Genomic DNA, 21,472 nt, shown 5'->3' on the forward strand with positions numbered 1-21,472 from the left:
CCCAGCTCCAGGTCGAGCTGTTGTTCACCATCTTAGCTGTGTAGAGGGCAGTGTCCCTGGCCCTCATATGTGGGATCTGAACCGGGGCCCTCTGGCGTCCCAAGCCAGCTCTTAACCAATGCGCCACTCGGCCAGCCCCATGATAAATTTTTAATAGAGTTTATTTTTTAGAGCAGCTTCATGTTCACAGCAAAACTGAGCAGCAGGTACAGAGGTTTCCTATAAACCCCTGCCCCCACACATGCACAGCCTCCCCCATTGTCAATATCCCCCATCAGAAGGATACCTTTGTTATAGTTGATGAACCTACATTGACACGTCATTATCGCCCAGATGCCATAGTTTTTTTACTAGGGTTCACTCTTGGCCACAATAATTTTTACTCACCACAAGTAAACTTGAGATTTGGTTGGAATCCATCATAAACGTGCTATACTGCCTGGTCTTGGGTGGGGGAGCAGAAAAGCCTGTTGTGTTCCTTGTTAGGAAAGCATAAGCAAATTGCTCTATAAATAAAGACATCACTCAGCTTCGGAGCATCTTAATGTAACTCAGCCCAGGATCCAGTGCTATCAGGGTAGTCGAGAGCTCTTAAAAGTGAGTGCCAGATTTAGGGTGACTATATTTTCAACGGAAAAATGAGGCTTAAACACAAAAGTCATTGTGGATGAAGATTATACCCTTTCTGTCAGTCTCATAATTATACATGCCCATTCCTGATAGATTTTTATAGAGCTGGAAGAGAATTTCAAGAATACCTTTCTAAACCCCTTATTTATAAAGGAGGAATGTAATCATGTTTCTAAAGGCATAGCTAGAGACAGAATGACAACTAATTCTGATCATTAATAAAAATACGATCTTTTTTTTTTTTTGGCATTTACTGTGTGCCAGCACTATACATTCCCTTTGCCTGTTTTATTTCATTTTCATTCCTACAACCAAGCCATGCAGTGTTTTTTGTTGTTATTTTTTACTGATGAGTAAACTGAGGCTGAGAGAGGTGAAAGAGGCTTAAAGGTCAAGAGAGGTCACACCACTCACAGGAGGCAGATCAGGGATGTAAATCCTGGTCCCTCTGTGGCCGTAGCTAATAGCCTTACCCACTAAATGGCAATGATTCTGAGCCTGGGGTCCTTTCCTCAGTCCTTGACTGTGAATCAGAGTTTCCAGTCTTGTCCTTTGTGGCAGAGGTTGAGCAATATAATATGTTGCAAATGGAAATGGAAGTTTAAACACTGATTCAAGAGGCCCTTATATGAAGTGAAAACAGATGGTGGTAAATAGAGAGCACTTGGCCTGGGTGTATCAGTGAGTGCTCATCAGACTGGAGTTTGTGGAAATGCAACCTCCCATGATGCTTAGCTTGTTATTACCCTAGGAAACTCCCATGATGCTTTGCTTGTTATTACCCTAGAAACTCCCACGATGCTTTTTTTGTTATTACCCTCCAGGGTCATCCCTCACGAGCGGAGAATATTGACCATACTACAGTGGCTCACCCTGCCAGACAATGAAAGGTATTTGTTTTCCTGTCCCTGACTGTCCTTCTTTCTTCAGTATATTTTCATCTTAGCTTAGAATTGGGTGAAAAACTACAATAGATAGACTGAAATAGAAGCACAGCCAAGGTTCAGTATTATTATGTTTTGTGGTTCTCAGCCTTAAGCGTAACTTCCCTAAGAAGCATACAATGGACATAAGTTATTGGGGACCATTTAATTACATGGATTACTACAACTGTTAATTCTGGCCACTACAGCAGAGTTTAAGGGAGTTTGTGGCTTTGATAAATGAACCAACAGCATCTCAAGGACTGGCATTAAGACTCACTTTTCACTTTAATGGAGTTGTTCTTTCAGGCAGCAGATTGCATAGCCCATGTGAATTGTCACTGTGCTCTATTATCTTGAGGGTCAAAGACCTGACTGTGTGTGTTCAGATTTTTCTTTGTGACTTTTGATTTCTGAAGATGGTACCAGGCAGTTACCACGGTGGGGGTGGTGCTGGGGTGGGGGGTGGAGGTGGGGCACAATAGAAAAAAACAACCAAAACAAAAACAAGAACAAGATATTTTTATATGGTAAGATAGTAGTGGTTGGCAGATTAATTAACTTGATTTGAGAAATCTTTTTTTTTTTTTTAATGTGGAGGGATATTTGTATTCTGGCTTGGGGGATTCTGAACCTTCCCAATTTTCTCGTAGGCCTTCGGTCTATGCCTTCTATTCCGAGCAACCTGATTTCTCTGGACACAAATATGGGCCTTTTGGCCCTGAGGTTAGTAGCTTGTCATCTACCTGAGGAGAACCTGTGTCCCTGATCTATGACCTTATTTCATCAAGTGTACAAAGTCTCTTGGGGAGTACGTATCGGCAAGATATTATACACAGTCAAAAAGCTGCAAGACCCAAAACGTTTTTATAAATCTTCAACATACTTGTTTCTCTTACAGGAGTTTCATTTCTGACTGATTTGATAGTCAAACGTGGTGTCCATGGGAGGGGTACAGTCTAGCCCTGCAGACACCAGTCAAAAGGCAGACGATCAGGGAGCATTGCCATTTGCCATCACTGGGATAAGAATGGAAAGACTCGAGATGAAACCTGCAGTGCAAAACATTGAACCGACTTTCCACTCCCTTAAAATGATTATGCAGCTCAGACAGAGTAGGTCAGCTAAGTAATGCTAATAGCCTTAGCAGGCATAGTCAACAGGGCATATGTTATAGCAATGAACACTTTTTCATTTGATAAATTTTGACATAGGTAACATACCTGTGGAACCATCTCCACAATCAAGAGTATGAACATAGCCATCACCCCCAAAAGTGAAATGAATTCTGAATTGAGAGGAACACAGTGTTGAATGAATCTGTTTAGCAGAGCAGCGTGGCACCCTTTATCAAACATGAAAGAGTCTTGTAAAAGACAGTCTGTTTGTAAGGTAGTGTCCCGTATAACTTCAAATTCATGAGCGGAAAGGGATGGTGATGTTTTATTAAGCCCTTGTTTCATCTAGGGATGGAAATCTTCCCAGGATTTTGGCGTAATTTTAAAATACTGTGGAATTTGCAAATCTAAACCTCTTAATATTTTACATATTTCCCACCATTCTGACTAGGGTGGTGAGGTCTACAGAAATGTATTAAAACTTGGTTCTAGATGAGAAATAATTTGAAAAATTTTGTTGATGGAAATTGCCTCCAATTCCCTAACAAGCCACGACAACACTGTTGGCTATAATTAAGCTCCTTGTGTTCAGCATAAGGATGAGTGGGAAATACAGATAAGTATTATACAGATAATACTGGGTTTAAGTATTTTTGAGCTAAATGCAATATGTTTAAACAAAGGCAGTAAATACCGAGGAGCCATAAGTATTTCTGAATGCTTTAACATTAATCCAGTGGCGATTTCTTTAAGCCCTGGAAACTAATGGCTATTTAAAACCATTCTTAGTTTGCCTTAAATCACTGAAGTCATATAAGTCTGATGCTCGTTTTCTTCTCCCTTTGATGTTTAACCAGTGTTGCATGATTATGGAACACAAATGATAAAATGAGATAAACATCTGCACGCATGAAACACAAATCTTATTCTTGCCAGAGCAAGCGTGGCCGTTTTATCTTTAGGATGAATTTCTTTGAGATTAAACTGAACAAAAGGAACCACATTATTAAAATGTTAAAAAAAAAATGAAAAAGAAAAAAGAAAAGAAACCTCTAAGCAGTTCCATGTGCTCCACTTAAAGGTTCAACTTTGCGTGGGTAATAATATCCCCCTAGATCCTGTGGCATAGGCAAAATAGGGATTTTGGGGGCAATTAGTATTACCATTTTTTTAAAAGCAGGAGACTGATAACTAAAGAGGTTTGGGGCTGCTGGAGTTGCTTGTCTGGTAAGTTAACTTACAGATAGGACCTCTGAGCTTCTAACTCCCAGCCCAGGGTTCTTCCCATGGAACCATTTAACCCTCCTTCAACCAGGAGATAAGCAGAGTAGTCAGTTAATAACTATATTCACATCTTACAGAGCATTTTCTTTATGTCAAAGTTGGCTTTTTTTACAATACAGATGAGATACAGCTCTTATAATCCTCATTTCCTTGAAAGTTATATGGCTTGGCATTCAAAGTTCTTTATCAAGGAACATCTCTGCATTTCTAACAGGTGTAGTTCAGTTATAATTACTTACTTGAAAGTGTTTGTGTATTTTAATCAAGAAATAAAATATTACAGTTGACATTCAATATTATATTAGTTTCAGCTGTACAGCATAGTGGTTAGACATTTATATAATATTGAATGTCAACTGTAATTGAAAATTAATAAATTTTAAAAAACTGTTAACACATAAAAACAAACTAAAACTTTTTTTTAAAGTACCGAGCAATGATAAATGAAGTATAATATAAGATGGTTTAATTTGCTGCAATGATGGTTCTATGCTCAGGTTTGCTCATAAATATACAAACAGATTTTGTCCTATAGTGTTTATGAATTAAGAGCTGGAAGTATTCATGCTGTGTTCTTTTTAGGATAATACTTCTTGTAACTGGGATATTGTCACATATCTACTGGGTAAAACACTCTTGATTAGATATCTTGGAATATATCTCCAGTTATGATAACTTGGTAACCTGGTCACCTTCTTCTCATAATACAAGGGATATTTTCAAATTTTGACTATTTCACATTTTGTTCTAGGAACCTTATCTTTATTGAAATAAAAACAAAATAGTTTATACTTTTAAAACACGAAACCAAAGCAAGGCAGCAAAACCTCTCTTCTTTGGTAGAATAATTGGTCTATATACCTATATATCCATCATTATGTTTATTGTGCATGTAAAGATTATACTAGCTTAAATATTATTTTTAAAATCAGTACCATGTTATCTTTTCCATCTCATGAGAAAATATCTTCTATTTGAAGTTTAATTGCAATGATTCAATCTAACAAAGGGTTGTGTGCTGGAATACAGTTGAAGTTTGTACTGCTTTCTTAGCTTAATATTTGAGTATACTTTTTTTCCCCCAGGATGATTCTCAAAGGCTGTTCAATTAGATGATCAAGCATTGGGCTAATAGTTCCAAGAAATGGTGTATTGCTCCTGGTTTCATAGTGTAATGGTGAATGTTGAGAAATATGCTTGCTTTTGATTATTGGCGCAATCTTTTTGACCTTCTATGCTTTCTCTGTGACCCCTCATTCGGCTGCTCTTCTGGGCCTAGAGGCAGAGCTTTGGCTGTCTAGTTACTACCTTCAGATGGCAAAGTATCCTTCTGAAAAGCAGGGAAATTTGCCCCTCTACCTCCCATCCTTTTAACCTCAGGCTCAATCTTCTCAAGTCAGACTAAAGTATGGCTGGTCAGTGAAAACTTAGCTTTCGTCTACTTCTAACATTCGAAGAAGGAGATACATGCAATATAATCACTGGATGAAAACTCATTTTGACTAAATCCTATGTCTCCCGCTGCTCCTCTAACCCGCTGCAATCGGAAGGGCCCGCCTTCCGAGTCTTGGGAATGTTGAGGTCTCTTGCAAATGGCCGGTTATCTGATGGGCAGACCTGAGCGCTCGCGGAATGTATTCGGCGACCATGACATGGGAAAACTCTCTTTTTCCTCTTGCTTCTCTTCTTATGAAGAATTGCTTACAACTAGAAGCATTTAAAAAAAAAAAACACAGAACCCAACCGGAGTCTGTGGGGCTATGTTTTTCCATCGCTGTGGCGGAGAGAGAGGATGAGACAGAAATGGAAGGGCCTTTGCAGCCGCTTGCTCTGAAAACAGTGAAACCGCATGGCAGATGGCCTCCTCTGTGGATACACTAACATTGTTCCTCCTTCTGCCCCTTCCTGCATCTGAATGATTCTCCGGACAGTCCCACCCAGAGAAATCAGCTAGGTAGACAGCAGAGCTTGTTGCTTTAATTCACCTTTGCACCATCAGCAAATCAGGGGCCTCGTTACTGCCAGCATTTGGGAAGTCCCAAAAGGTTATCATCCTTACTCAGTTTATGTGTCAGCCTTTATTGCTCTCTACAATTTAAAAAAAAAAAAGCATAGTACTGCCACTCCCTACCCCCCAAAAAATCAGGGCTTCTGATAGAAAGAATGTAAATAGGCTCTTTTCTTGATATGTATACTAAAATGAAGAGATCTCAGTGACATTTTACACATTACCTAATTTTACAAGAGAAGTTTTTAAAAGTTCTATTTATGGTTATCTCATGGCTTAGAGCTTCCCTGGACTGGAAACCTAAATTATCAGTGACAAATTTTCTCTCCTGCTTCAAGTCCTGATTCATGAACATACATACATGACCAAGGAGAAAGGCTTATTATTTATGTTTTAGTCCACCCTTCATTTTACAATTTTTCCTTATCCTTGCCAATGGAGGGGACAGTTGCTTTGATATAGTTGGTGGTGTGAACAGATAGCTGTCAGATTCTAAGCTGGAACCACCTACACGGATCCCACTGTCACCTTGAAATGACCAAGTGGCTAATATTTTAGTTTTCGGCTAGTATTTTATACATGGAGAGCTTTTCATAACCAAGGACCAGTTCCTTCCTAATGCAAAATTATGGAAGGCAGAACTCTGTGTCACCTCCAGATATGTCCATGCATATCCATAGTCTCCACAGCCAAAAGAAACCTATATGACTAGATCCTCTTAAGTTTTATCCTTGTTCTCAGTGAAGAAGCTGACAGCAGCATCGTGATCAATTTAGGGGCTTCTCTCTCTAGAGATCCCCGAATAATACCTCATACCAACTTTTTCCTCACTTAAGGAGACTTAGTTTTTCCAACTAAGACTCCTCTGACCCAAGATGGCGAAGTGTGAGCTTTATTATGTGACCCAGAGGGACAGACGACTTCTGAGTCCCGACATCTCTCTCCGCCAGTACAGGAGAGTAGTTATGGCTTACCTCTTACTCCGGCTAAGAGACCTAAGAGGAAGGTTACCCCTAAGAGGAGACAGGAAAGACCAGTTGCTCCTCCAAAGAAAAGAAGAAGAAAATTACATAGGATGGACCATTATGCCGTGGAAACTCGTCAGGACAAAGTAAGTTTATCCATTGTTCCAAAGCTTTGTGGCGGGCAGGCGTGTTAAAGGTTTCTTTCGGTCCCTTGGTTCAAAAATCAGCTGAATAAGTTTCAGAAAAACTCTGGCGTCTCATCCTTGGCTTTGAAGTCTGGAAGAATCGGATACTTCAGAGGTTCACACTAATGTGAAGCCCTCCTGAACTTTCAGCAAGACAGCACAAAAGAGCTTCTACTTTCTTTAGAGTCAGTCACCCTAAAATTAGTATTCACAGTTAGGCTTGAGTGACTGTCAAGGAGACCATGGGCTTTGCTTGCATGTATCCACAGAATTTGTTACAATGGTTTGTAGCCTTGGTTCTTGAGAACAACCCAGCAAGGTAGCTGGGGGGAATCCTCAAAGACAATGTAGATTTGAACTCAATAGAAAATTGGCTTGGAATTGTGGTCTTCAGGATTCAGAAAAGGTCTTAGGTTATAGACAAGGGGATAGTTGAGACAGAAGAAAGAGGAAACGGGGTAGATGGAGTTGTGTGTATTTTCACATTGAGATAATGAGTAATGCCTAGTCTTCTCAGCATATTCAGAACAGCCTATAGGTTGTTAATTTTCTCAAAACCTTCAGATACCCCTAAGGCATGATCTTATTTCTGATTGTCTGAACTAAGAAGAAGGTTCAGGATTTTATTTGAGTTGTCTTGTTTAGTAAAGGAAAATATTATTGTCGAGGTTGATGTATGTTGTATATTTGGTGTTTGTCTAAGCAAAGGTCTTAGAGGAGAGCAGGGTTTTCTTGGAAGCAAATGCCACTTAGTCCGCCATCTGGTAGTCTCTTCAGATTATGCTGCATCGACCGTTCTGAAACTTTCACTTGTGACTTCCTCTTTGGGATAGAATTTGAAATACTTTTGTCATGAAGAAAAATAAGTTTACAACTGACTTTACTGATGACATGATATGAGGAAAGGTTTTGAATCACCTGAGAAGATGCTAACGGAAGATAATATTGCCTGAATGAAAAATCATATGCAGATCCCTTCTGTTCTTATCTCAGTGGCCTTGGGTGTATGTATGTAATTGTAGCTAAATTGTGAAATTCATCTAAAGTACTGTCAAGTCCTTGTCTGATGTTGTTTGGAAATCTTTCCAGTGGACAGAGATGACAGTGAGAGGGGAGGTGCCTAATATGTGGGAGAATTCATGCTGTTAGAAACTTCCATTTGAAGCAAGAAAATGAGAGATGGATTGTTTCTTAGGATTTGGAAATGTTCTTCAGAGAACCAAGTTTTCATTTTTCGTTAGGCCAAATAAGAAATCTTCTAAAACAAGCTCAGGGGTTCACTTCTGTTTGTTAGGACTCTTGTAGATTCTTCTTTTATTCAAAACCAGCTTGAAGGGGACTGAATTGAAAAGCAGTAGCTTGTTTCTCAGAAGAGGTTTTTCTATTATCAATCTATTGTTCTCAGAATTGACAGTTAAGTTACTTGGAACATTAGATGGATTGCATTATGCTAGTGATGTTCTAATTTGCCATCCAGTGAAGGGTACCATTTAACCTCAGGACTGCTTTGGATTCACTTATCCTCCATCTTCCTTCCACGGTTCAAAGCCTAATGTGACTTCACCTAGGGAGCAAAAGACTTAAGTGATTCATTTGACTTTCTGCTCACTTTCAAAATTCTTGCATTTGAAGACCATTGTTACATTTTAGATAGGCCATTTTATCTCTAAAAAAAATTGTCTTTAATATTTTTGATAATTATTATATCAAAGGATCTTGAAAGGGATTGGAATGAGGAGTGGTTTTATGCTCCTAAAAAAATACAAATAAAAGTACTTAGACCATGTTTCCATTAAGAATGGCAGGGAAATCTCCCTAGACAAAGCTCTGCCTCTGGGCCTGCAGTTTTCTTTCCAGAATGTTCTAGGAGTAGAAGATCTATGGGAAGGTGAAAGGAAAAAACAAAAAATCTGCAGGGACTAATTTGCTCCTTTTTCCAGATGACAAATCCTCTGAGGGAAATTGACAAAACAGTGGGTCAATTAATGGATGGACTGAAACAACTAAAGCTGCATCGCTGTGTAAATGTCATCTTTGTCGGAGACCATGGTAAAGCTTTGTTTCTTCTTTGCTAGTAGGATAGATTCATAGGTATTGTTTCTGATGGTGTTGAGGAAAGGAACCCTTTCCCTCAGAACTCCAGGACCTCCCCTCACCCCCGTCTTTCTGGATGGGAAAAGAAATCAAGCCATGACTCAAAACCTTAAGTTGAACCTGAGTTCAACTAGGGACTTCCTGTCGCTTCCTATTCTTTGCAGGAGAAGCCTTTCTGTACAAAATCTGTCTCTTATTAAAGTTTTGCAGGCTATTTGCTCGTGACATTAATAACTTCCTCTGTGAGTGTTATGTATCAGGTATTAATACCCCATCCCCGATAGCCACATCCTCAAAAGGAGCCCACGGAGTTTATATGGCTAACAATAAATCTAAGTAGTAAGGAGGTGGAGACATAGGATTCCTTTCTCTGGCATATTAGTAAAATCACTTCCCTGCATTCACAGAGAGAATTCGAGATGAAAACCAGAGCACCCTGCTTCAATAGAAAAGACTGTTCAAGAGAGGAAGAAGCAGTTTAGGAAGCAGTTTTTCTAAATCATTGTCTAAAGTAAAAAAACTGCATGACCCCTTTTTTGAAGTGATCAAGAGAGTGATAAACATTATGTGATTATAGAGCTGGAGCGGGGCCCTCAGAAAGCATTCTTATTTCACAAGTGCTCAGACTGAGTTCTAGAGAATGCCTCCTGCATTCCAGAACTATCAAATTGAAATAGTTACCCTGGAATAGGGGGCTGCTCCCTTCTAGGAGAGAATTGGGAAGAAGAAAATTGGCTGACTCTTTGATAGTTCTGTTAAGAACAACAGGCATATCTCCCTAGTGAAAGCTCTGCTCTGGGCTTGAAGTTTTCTTTCCAGAATGTTCCAGATATCTATGGGACGTTTTTGTTTGTTTGTTTTTGTTGGTTTTTTTTTAAGCTGTGGGACTACCTTGCTCGTTTGCAGAAACTAAATGTGACCCTCTGCAAAAGCATGCTCCCCGAGTTTGACTTGGTGGGGAGCTGCAGATAGGACAAAAATTTGGAGCATGTGACACAGCTGATTCAATTGAAGTTGCCCAGAGGTGTCAAGGGCATTTGGTCACAGGTTGAAGCCAGATGTCTAAGAAGTAGATGGGTCCCAATGAGTCACACACTGGAGCATTGTAAAAGTCTTGAAGATTAAAACCTTGTCTTGCCAGTGTGTAGGCTTCCGAGATGTGTAGATTGCTTTGGTTTTGGTAAGCCACAGCATCTCTTAATTAAAAGATAGTACTGCCTAGTGTCTCAGAGCCTGGGCTTTGGAGTAAAACTGAGCTGCAGTAGAATTCAAATTGCACTGCTCCACTGAGGAGCATTTGACACGGTATACGTTATGTGACCTCTGCAAGTCTCCGCCCCCTCTTGTGTAGAACGAGAACACTAGCGCCCCCTACACAGCTAGTCTGCAGGGTGAAGGGGGATGATGATGTGTCCGAAGCACGTCACATATGGCTTTTGAAAGCAAGAGAGATGGTTCAGCATTGGAGTGATATCGGTGACTTCCTCGAAATGTAACAAATGGAAGATCCTTCCCATCTACCATTAATATGTATTTGGAGACTTCCCCTTCCTGGGTTAGCGTTGTGCTAGAACATAGTGGCTGTTTATTGTTTTTAGTTTTCTTCCTGAGAGTTTAAATGTTAAAATGCAAGATATATAACCTTGTGCTATGTTTGGATATGTTTTTTTCTCTCTTCTAATTTATATTTAGAAAAAGGGGGTGGAGCCTGAATCTGGGATCCCGGAAGGTGATAATTTGAATTTTCCTGGATTCAGACCAGTCTGGGTTATAATTCTTTGAATCAAAATTTTAGGACATCTTTTATAGAATCACTTATTTCTCCCCTCTTGAATATTCACATATTGGATTGCGCAAAGCAATATATTAAAACTTCATAGTTCCCATGTCATCTCATAAATTCTGAAATGACAGAAAAAGTCACTACCAGCCTCCATAGTCTGTGCTTCTCACACTTGAGTTTTAGTTTTTATACATTTATTTTAAACATTGATCAAGCAATTTTCCTTGATGGGGGCAGGAAAGAAATCTTGGTGGGGCGGGGGGAGAGCTATTTGTTGGTTAAAAAAATTTCCTACCTGGCTCGACCCTTTTGTGTTCTAGTTGCTAGAGGTCAGTTTTGACTGATTACATTGTTTACAGCTTGTTTTCAGCTTTATTTTGTTTTTCAGTTTGGGTGGTCATTGGGGCTGACATTTTTCTTTCTCATCTCTTGTTGCCAGTATTGTTTTGTCAGTAACATCCAAGGCCACCAGTGGAGTCAGAGCGAGGACTGGTGATTATGTACTCAAGTCAGGAGATATATTAGAGAGAGAGAGTTGGAAAATGACATTTTGTAAAAGAGACATGGAACTATATATTCCAGTTATTTACACCACCCCCAGCTGGGACGAGTTTGAAGCAATCTAGGATTTTTTTTTTTTTAAGATTATGGCTACATTCTTAGTCTTGGTGTTCTTGCTGAATGACTTAAAATGGTAATTGCGATGATACATTTTCAACCTTCTAGTGCTGCAAAATAATATGACTAAATCAAAGTCTAGTGAAAAGATTATATAAAGAAGCATTTAAAAATTTAAAGTCAAGTTAAGAATTCTCAAATGACAGAGAGCCTTGCATGAAGCTGTTAGAAAGTAGTGAAAGAGATACCTGGATGTTATTTTTCATGTCAGTGTTAAGATTTTAATTTTAAGATTGCCTGAAAATCCTTTTTTTTTTTCCTCTTCCCCATAGGAATGGAAGATGTCACATGTGATAGAACTGAGTTCTTAAGCAATTACCTGACTAATGTGGATGACATTACTTTAGTGCCTGGAACTCTAGGAAGAATTCGACCCAAATTTAGCAATAATGCTAAATGTAAGTCCATTCTTAAAATCCTAAGTTGTTAGAGTGGTAATACGCTGGGAGAGGTAAGGTCTTGTTCTCCGAAGCTTCTCTGAATACTTGGGTAAAAATCCTAGCTCTGCAACTCCTTAGCTAAGTGACTTTGAAGAAGTCATTTAAACTCTAAGGCTCAGTTTTGCATCTGAAAAATGGGAATGATAATAACAGCTATCCCATAGGGTTGTTGTGAAAATGAATCTATACCACTTAGAGTGGTTCCTGGCACATGGTAGTATTGTATAAATATTTGCTCTTGTTTTTATCATGTAAAAAATACACTTAATTTGAGACATGTGTAAAACCCTAAAGTTCTGTTTACAAGAGAGGAACTTTTCAACAAGAGGTTCCGGCTTGCTCTTTAGCTGTAGCGAGGGAGTCCATGATAGGGCTGGCAGAACCACACACAGACCCTGAATGTGTTTAAGCATCCGGTTGAAAGGGACTCTCCACTTTTATAAAAATGATTGACAGAACCCAGAAAGAGGAACTATTAAGCCCTTGTGAAGTGGCATCTGTTTTGAATGATTAGAAATAAACAGGAATCATTTTATCACTTATGTTTTAAACACTCAGGTTGTGAGATATCACTGACAAGACCTTGAATTTATGGACTAAGATGCTTTAGGAGCTGCCCACCTAGCTTTTGAGAGGTCCATGTAAAACTATTGGAGACGTGCTGCATTTGGGGGAAAAAAATAGTTTTTAGCCTTGGGAATTAGAAACCATTGGCACTAAGCGTAAAGCTTTGGAAAATAAAGTTTTTCCCCAACTTCGTTCCTGAGTCAACACAAATGGGAAATGTTCCAAGGTCAGCTCCAGGCAACGTTGCGAAGTCAACAAAACATCAATGTTTCTGCCTTCTCTTTTTTCTGTCCTTGCTGTCCTTCATGTCCTTCCTTCTCTGCCCACTTGAGATAGACACCTCCCTCACCAGAGACAGGATTCACGGCACTATGGTACCTCTTGATTTAGTATTTGTGTTTTAAGGCTTAGGGGAGAAAGCTTTTGTCTATTTTGAAAGGTATTTCAGACACCAGGAAATGTAGCGGGGAGGTTGTTTAGGGGGGAAGAAAAACTTTCCTTGGGCCAATGAAATCATAACTACCAAATAATGAAATGTTTTGTACTTTATGCAACACTTTGTATACCTGATTTGATTTTGTGAAAGATGTTAGATTGGGTGGTTAAGAGCACAGACAATGGTACAGGATGCCTGGGCTCCAGTCCCAGCGCAGCCAGGTGCCCCCTGGAACTTTGGGGGAGCCATTAAACACTCTGTGCCTTCGTTTCCTCGTCCATAAAATAAGGATAGTGGGGAAGAGTAAATGGGAGATTACCTATCCCTTAGATTAGTGTTTACACATAGCCAAAGCTAGATAAATTTAGTTATGATGATGTCTTGGTTCCATCACTATTTCAGCTCGGTATATACACCATCCTATTTAATCCTCTCAATAGCCCTGTGAGATACATGTTATTATCCCTTTTTACAAGCAGTAGAGATCAAGGCTAAAGAGAGAGGTGAAGGAACTGGCTCAGAGTATGAGCGCTAGTAAGTAAGTGGCAAAGCTCAGATTTAAACCCAGATTCTCTGGTTCTTAGGCACTACCCCGGGCTAGGGGTCTCTTCCTCTCATACAACATGGGAGCTATTTGCGTGAGAGGACCAAGTACTTCAGATCTGTTGGATCGGATCGGTGTCCCAAATGTGGACTTGGGCCTTTGTGACTTTCTGGTAGTTCTCTGGGTTTGATCTGAGCGTGAGATTGCCCCATGCTCTTTATTTCTATTCATTATTGAAGAGCATGAAGTTTGGTCTTTTTGAAGGCTGTGGTGTATGAGCTGCAGAGTGTAGAGGTTCAAAGCATGGCTTGCTCAGAGTGCTAGGGCCCTGGGGTGTCAGCACCCCCGACTTATAAATGCCCAATGGCTTGGTGAGGGTTCTAGCACCTACCTCCCAGAGTTGTTGTGAAGGATCAGAAAGAAAGTGCCTGGAAAGCTCTTACAGACAGCCTACACGTGGTATGGACACAATTTGGGTTAACCATTATTGCTACCACTATTATAGTCATGCTCTACTTAATGATGGGGATACATTCTGAGAAATGTGTCATTAGGTGATTTTGTCCTTGTGTGACCATGATAGGGTGTACTTACATAAACCTAGTCCTAGATGGTGTAGCCTAGTACATACCTAGGCTCTATGGCTATATATATACCTAGGCTCATCATATAGGTGGCCCGTCATTGACTGAAACATTGTTACGCGGCCTGATTGTACTTATTTGCTTTCCGTGAAAATGAGCAATTGACATTGAACCCCAATTTAAGTAGACTGAAACCCCCATTTTAGCTTTGGATTTCATAGCTTTAGAACTGAGATTCTGAAAATTGCCTTTCAATGGTGTCAATGTATACTGGAAGGCAAGCGTATTCATGCATTTTCAACACATTTATACTTATTAACAAATGTTATTGAGTGCCTACTATGCATAGGCCCCGGGGATATGGCAGGAAGGACACAGACATGACCTTCTTCACTGATGTTTATATTCTAGGGAGGGCTGCATCTCCACAGCTGGTATCTCTTCTGAACTCTGCTTTCCTTTTCTGCTGATTTCTATAATAACACACTAAAGCAAATTTTTGGAAAAACAAAACAAAATCCAACCAACCTACAATCTCCTCTTTCTCCCCCCCCCCCAAAAGGGGACCTTCAGATAATATAATCCTGTCCACAGTTTATACACAACCATTATTTACATAGTTTTGCTTTTAGCTAGGTCAGGGTATTGACTAAAATATCCTTTGTTTGCCGGTAGTGAAAATAAAGGAGGTGCATAGATGTGTGTGTCTGTGGCTGGAAAGGGCAGCTCCCTATGTGATTAGATCCAGAATCTTACTGAGGAAACATAACTCCCTTTAGAAGACACAACTCAGTGGCTTAGAGATTCATCTTAAAGTGGACGATAACTTGTTTCAAAGAGCTGCAGATAAATAGGGAGTTACACTAAGTGCCCCAGATGGCCAGTTTACTTCCTGATGTTAAATGCAAATGAGCTGAATCCAGGCACCAGCTTTTGGACCATTGGGGGGGGACTTTAAAGAAGCAACTGACCTAGCCTTCCAAGAGGAATTGCCTTCCGGAAGAGGATATCCAGACCCAGCAGGGAAATTTACTATACGAATTGTTCCACTTATCAAGCTGCTTTTCACTGACTGCAATACTAAACACCCACACACAATTTGAATATATTTTAAACAAAAATTAAAGTGATAGCCCTTCTGGGAGGGGCGGAGGGAAAGAAGGAATTGAATATCTTGCTGCAAAAATGATTTCTCTCAGTGATCATTGTCATCCCTTTTGAAATTTCTCTCCTTCTCTCTTTGAACAGATGACCCTAAAGCCATTATTGCTAACCTCACGGTAAGTACTGCAAGGCACCAGGCCTCCCTGGGAACAGCTGCCATGTGCTCACCTCCTGGGTTCACTCTCCTGTGGGGCGGGAGGAACATTTTCCTCATCGCCCTGCCGTCCTGTGTATCTGTTCCCCTTGGAGCTTTCGAAATTGCTGGCCTGTGGACAGCTGCAGGCTCCCTAATGGTCTTGGCAATGATACAAACTGACAATATTTTATCTTTCCATTAGTAGTGAAAAGCATGCACGCAGGATTAAACAAATCCTTACTCTCTGTGAACCAGGCCGGTCCACCACCTATCCTGTTCCATCACTCCCCCATCCAGGATAGAGACCTTCAAAGCCCATGAGGATGTAATCCCATAGGCCTGGACATGCGTCCTTCTCCTTTTCCAGCCTATGTCCCATCCCGTGACTTGGAATTATTGGGAAAGGCCTTGGATCTTAAATTGCTCTTAGTGATGCTCTCATGAGTCAGGAATGTGTCTTAAAACTTCCTTACTCCTCTCTGATAACCTCCCATCTCCAAAGTGATTGAATCTTCTTTAACCTGTTTTCCGTTTATATGACCTGATGGGGAGTAACAAATTCCTCTTATTCACTAAGCAACCTATTGTGTGGCTTAAAACCTGCTTCAGTTTTCTAGAGGGAGACTATATAAGCCTTTCTATTGAAGACACTCCATCTAAAGTTCAACTTCCATTTCTATTTCAGTGTAAAAAACCAGATCAGCACTTTAAGCCTTACATGAAGCAGCACCTTCCCAAACGTTTGCACTATGCCAACAACAGAAGAATTGAGGACATCCATTTACTGGTGGAACGCAGATGGCATGTGGCAAGGTAACTTGGGAGTTGGCCGTCCCTGTTTCTCATCTTTGTAACCACCTCTTTGGCAACTGGAGTGCTAGGAGGTCCTCAGCCATCATACAAAGAAATCTCAGTGGGATATCTCACTGTTGCCAAAGATGCTGGATGCTGGAAAAACAATGAGTGCTGAGACAATACATCTCTAGTTTCTGGGTCTCAGCATCTTGGTGTCTTTCTGTGGCCTCTCAGTGCATCTCTGTGTGTCTCTGTCTCTTTCAGTGTTTTGAATTTACATTCTAACCTTATGATTCCTTGAGGAAGTCAAAAGTGTCACTGGGATGCTCTTAGTTGCAGTGAACTAAGTTGCTCTCAGTTGACAAGTCTTAGCCTATAAGGAACATTTATAGAGGAGATCAGACAATGTTGTTAATCTTAAAACCTCTGTTATTATGGGTATGTTTTATTTGGCCTTATGTATTTCAGTTATTTGCCTTCATTTAAGCTACAAAATATTCCAATATGGAAGACACTATTCCTTGCTCTTGAGCCTTTTGTGGACTGTGTCCTCTGGAAGCTGTAACCATTTCCAAGGAGTTAATCATTAAAAGTTTATCCATTTTCACACAAACTCAGCAGCAGCCCTTTCGCACTCATTCTTGTTCCAACTTTCTCCTTAAGCAAAGTGTTGAGAATTGGTCTGTAGTAGTAACGGAACAACTACTGTATACACTCTAGCAGGGTACTTCAATGAGTTTATGAGGGAGAGAAGATAATGAGAAAATGTTCATCCTCTTGGAGATTCTATCAATATGGAATGCCTGGAGAGACACATGACAGATACCTAATATCCTACTGTAATTGTTGGGGGGTGGGGGTGTAGGGGGTATATAGAATTAAATATGTAGGATTATGAAGAGAGATGAATGAAGACCAGAAGTTATTGAAATCATTGAGAACAGGCATGGGAAGTCTTTGTGGAAAAGTTACAAAGATATGATCCGATGTCTTGGCTGAGTATATCCTCTGCAGGAACATTTATATATGGGGCAGCTTAGAAGAGAGCAAATTAGGTGAAGTTCGTAGGTTTATATGAAGTAAACCTGGTTGTTGAGTAGAGGTTAAATGAAAGATGATGACAGTTGAGCAAATTAGCATAGACCAAAGCCAGACATTTTAATTAGCAGCAAATCTTTTAAACTCTTGCATCGTTGGGTTAGTATATGTGTATACCTTATTATCCCAAGCCGAAAGCACTTTTCCTAAGGGTGGGGTCCCAAATGTTTAATGTCTCTATTTTCTCCCAAACACTTCACTTCAGTGTGACATACCCTGTAGGTACTTAGGGAATCTTTGTAATAAAACACCAAAGATTTTTGGAAAAGTGCTACATGACACTTAAGCAAAAGGCATTTTCTTGTCACAGGGAAGGTCCAATAGTTTTGATGTATAGGGAACCGTATTTCCTTTTTCTATTTCTGTATTGAGATATTAATGTAAGTAAGGCTGGGCTTTTGCTAAATGTGTCACTATATAGTAAGTTTACCACTCCGTTATATTCTCTAGTTGTATTATATCATAGGTAAATGTATGCAAACATTTTATAGAATACAGATCTCCATTGATTGATTAAACATGACATATTTAAAAAGTGCCTACTATGTGTTTGGCATTGAGCCTAGAGAGGGGGGTATATAGAAGTGAATGGACAAACATGGTCCTACCATGGAGAATCTTACGACCTTGGAGCTGAAGCATAGGAGGCACACAGAGCATCATCTGTGACAGGTGCTTTGTTCACTGCAAGCACAAGGTACAAGGAGGGCACCATGACTTCTGTTCAGAGGTCCACATGTATCCTGGGCTGATCGTCAAAGCAAAGGCACTTGGGGGAAATGAACAGCATCACCTTTTCATCACCACAGCGGTAATGCAATTAAAATAGAGATAAATATGCTTGTAAAACCCACTTCTTAGAGATTCTCTGTGCACGGAAATGAGCTTTTTATCAGTGATTTCATGAGAAATCCTGACTGATTATACAATTGTTCTGATGTAGGAAACCTTTGGATGTTTATAAGAAACCATCAGGAAAGTGCTTTTTCCAAGGAGACCACGGGTTTGATAACAAGGTCAACAGCATGCAGGTATGATCATGATCACAGAACTGGGAATTGAAAATGCATTTTGTGATCCTCAGAAGGGATGGGGGATGGTGGTGTGCGTGAAGTTACACGGTATTCATAAACAGGGGAGGGGTCACTACTGGACATTCGCAGTATCTAATTGTTTTTGTTTTCTTATCTTTTGGAAGACTGTTTTTGTAGGTTATGGCCCAACATTTAAGTACAAGACTAAAGTGCCTCCCTTTGAAAACATTGAACTGTATAATGTTATGTGTGGTAAGTCACTTATTTAATAAGAACCACTGAAACCATCTTGAGTTAACAGATGAACTTCCTCAATGTCAGACACAGAAATGAAGTGTCTTTTTTTCTGGGACCACCTCATCTTCCTGCAGAAATTCTGTTGTAACTCACCCATTGGTTCGAAGGACAGCATATCATGCCTTCTATGGCTTCTTTGTCTTCTTCCACCCGTTGACTAATGAGGAGTTTTCATAGTGTTGCTGTTGGCAGCCTCTGGCTGATCTAACATAGCATTACAGTTTGACACCGCTGGTCAGAGAGACCTGGTGAAGCATGAGTTCCGCACAGGGCTTTCTCCCACCTCCATCTCTCGCGTTGCAGCTCAGTTAAAATGTTGCCAGCTTGCATCCTGGCCAGCTATTTCTGTGCTCCTAATTATTTTTCTTCCTTGAACTTCTAGTTGCTGAATGAGGACAACTTTTCCTATTTAGTCAGGGAGTCTGTTTAGCCAGTCTGGTGGTTAGAGGGGGAGTCTGAAAGTCGGGTCTCCTGGGTTCTTTTCCCATCTTGGCTGCTAGCTCTCCCCTGTCCTGCCTCTCAGCTTAGGCAAGTCACTGTGTGCCTGCTTGGCAGCCATTCACTTGCTATGAAATCAGCCTGTTCATTTCACAGTGGCACCTCAAGGCACAGGGCCAAAGCCTTCTCTTGTCCCCGTACTTCTGTGGAGTACATTAGAGGGCAGGCTGGAGGTTGTTTATTGATTATAAGTCTCATTTCAAAATTTGGGTTAAAACGTTTTGTGGAGATGCAGAAAGGCAAGACACTAATTGTCTTTGGGTTGTAACTATCATAGATACAGGCAATCGCTAGGTAAGGTCCTATTCCTTCACTCTTTCTTTTTGGGACTGTCTCTCTATCTGATCAAACAATGAGCATGCTATTTCAGAAAGCTGTGGCCAGACATGGTCAGGCTAGAATGGTTTATGGAGTAAGAAGGGAGTGCCTACTCTCTAAATTTGGTTTTATCCAATTCTGATTCATGTTCAGAGTTTTCAGACGCTTGGAAGGTGAATGGTTTTGACTCTTGCCATAGCTCATCAAAAAATATTTACAAAGCACCTGGCTTCTTTTTTTTTCTTCTCATTAGATCTCCTGGGATTGAAGCCAGCTCCCAATAATGGGACCCACGGAAGTCTGAACCATCTCCTGCGTGCCAACACCTTCAGGCCAACCATGCCAGAGGAAGTCACCAGACCCAGTTATCCAGGGATTATGTACCTTCAGTCTGATTTTGACCTGGGCTGCACCTGTGATGATAAGGTAGAGCCAAAGGTAGAAATAATCTTTGTTTATCATGGAGGAGATGGTTGGGTGTAGAGCAGGGCTTTCCAAAAGAATTTTCCATGCTATGTAAATGGTCTATAACTCTGCTGTCCAAAATGGTAGCTACTGGCCAGACATGGCATTTGACCACTTAGAACTAAGTTTTTAATTTTGTTTACTTTTAATTACTTTATGTTCAAAGAACCCTATGTAGCTTGTGGCTACCATATTGGACAGCACAGGTATAGAAAATGAAGGGCAAAAAAAGTAGAATTTGTGATGCTATTTTGTGGCATCAGAGTTCCCGAACCAAAGACTTTTTCTTTTTTTTTCAATCTGGATCAGGTGTCTATCACTCGTGGCCCCAATAGGAAACAGGTGGCCCACGCAGAGGAGGCTTCTGAAGAAGGTTTACAGGGATTGTTTCAAACATATTTAATGTGAGGACTAGAACAAAGGCTGAGTAGAGGGATGTCATTGAGAGATGGTGAAGCTCCCGGGGGCTAGAAGGGCACCAGTCCTAGGCCTGAACCATAAAGGTGGGGAGCAGTTACCAGAACATGGAGAGAGAGCTATGTAGGAAGGAAATGTGGAATTTGGTAGATGGGTACAGCTACTACACTACAACCTTGTAGGAAGGAAGCTGGGGGAATCAATACCCTGTTGCCCTTCTCACCTCTAATCCACCGCGGGGACCTCCCACTGGCGGAGCCCAACAGGAAGCTGGAGGGCAAGCTTGTTCCTTTGATGCTGTCCTGGGAGGTCAGTCTCTCAGGACGCAGAGCGGAGTAGGGAAGGGTGCAGCATGGGTAGGGGTGGTGGTGCAAATGGAGACGACCCAGCACATTGTGTTTGGACAGTTTTCCAAGACCAAACAAACGACAAGTGTTAAGCAATAATTTGTTGATTGAATTTTATATTGCTCAAAGAACTTGATAGTTGCCAATCAGTGCTTCCAACAGTAAGAAATAATCAGTGTTACCACACTGAGTTGATGTGATTCCAACGCAAAACAAAGCAATCAGTTACTTTTGCATGTGTCGTTTTATTATGGGCAAACCTGTGGTCTTTCTAGTAGACCTCAGAGAAATGGAAACTAGTTGTCCTAGTGCTCCATCCCTATCCCCTACCATTTGCTACCTTCCAGAACTCCTAGGGGCCCAGGAACCACAGTTTAGGAAGCTTGCCCCTGGAAGAATCCAGTGTGCTCTTCTGCCCCAATCTCCATTTTTTCTCCTTCCTACTTTTGCTTCTGACCAAAAAATGAGGGTAATCACTCTAACTGCAGGTAATTCTCAGACCTCAGCTCAAGAAGTTGTGTTGCCAAAGTCAATAAGAAGTGGTCTTTGAAGTGGATTTTAACTCTAACGTTAGAGGACTCTATTAGTTGTATCTTGTTTTCTGAATCACCTTTCTTTTAGACAACAAGAAACATTTCAGATATGTTATCTTAAGACATATTGG

The 21,472-nt window shown here is 40.5% G+C and overlaps 1 protein-coding gene across 7 annotated transcripts in view; it reads left to right on the plus strand.

The window, feature by feature from the left end:
* The window catches only part of ENPP2 (ectonucleotide pyrophosphatase/phosphodiesterase 2), a 100,731-nt gene that overhangs the window by 57,357 nt on the left and 21,902 nt on the right, over positions 1-21,472 (plus strand). For 5 of the 7 annotated variants that reach the window (XM_019642116.1, XM_019642120.1, XM_019642119.1 and 2 more), the window contains exons 10-18: positions 1,455-1,520; positions 2,207-2,279; positions 9,054-9,162; positions 11,941-12,066; positions 15,488-15,519; positions 16,225-16,352; positions 18,376-18,463; positions 18,631-18,718; positions 19,833-20,017. In XM_019642116.1, coding sequence (XP_019497661.1) covers positions 1,455-1,520; positions 2,207-2,279; positions 9,054-9,162; positions 11,941-12,066; positions 15,488-15,519; positions 16,225-16,352; positions 18,376-18,463; positions 18,631-18,718; positions 19,833-20,017 — 895 coding nt within the window. The remainder of the gene's footprint in view (positions 1-1,454; positions 1,521-2,206; positions 2,280-9,053; positions 9,163-11,940; positions 12,067-15,487; positions 15,520-16,224; positions 16,353-18,375; positions 18,464-18,630; positions 18,719-19,832; positions 20,018-21,472) is intronic. The other 2 variants (XM_019642117.1, XM_019642121.1) reach the window with 1 other exon arrangement.

The sequence above is a fragment of the Hipposideros armiger genome, unplaced genomic scaffold (assembly GCF_001890085.2).
Source record: "Hipposideros armiger isolate ML-2016 unplaced genomic scaffold, ASM189008v1 scaffold_65, whole genome shotgun sequence".
NCBI classification, from domain to species: Eukaryota; Metazoa; Chordata; class Mammalia; order Chiroptera; family Hipposideridae; genus Hipposideros; species Hipposideros armiger.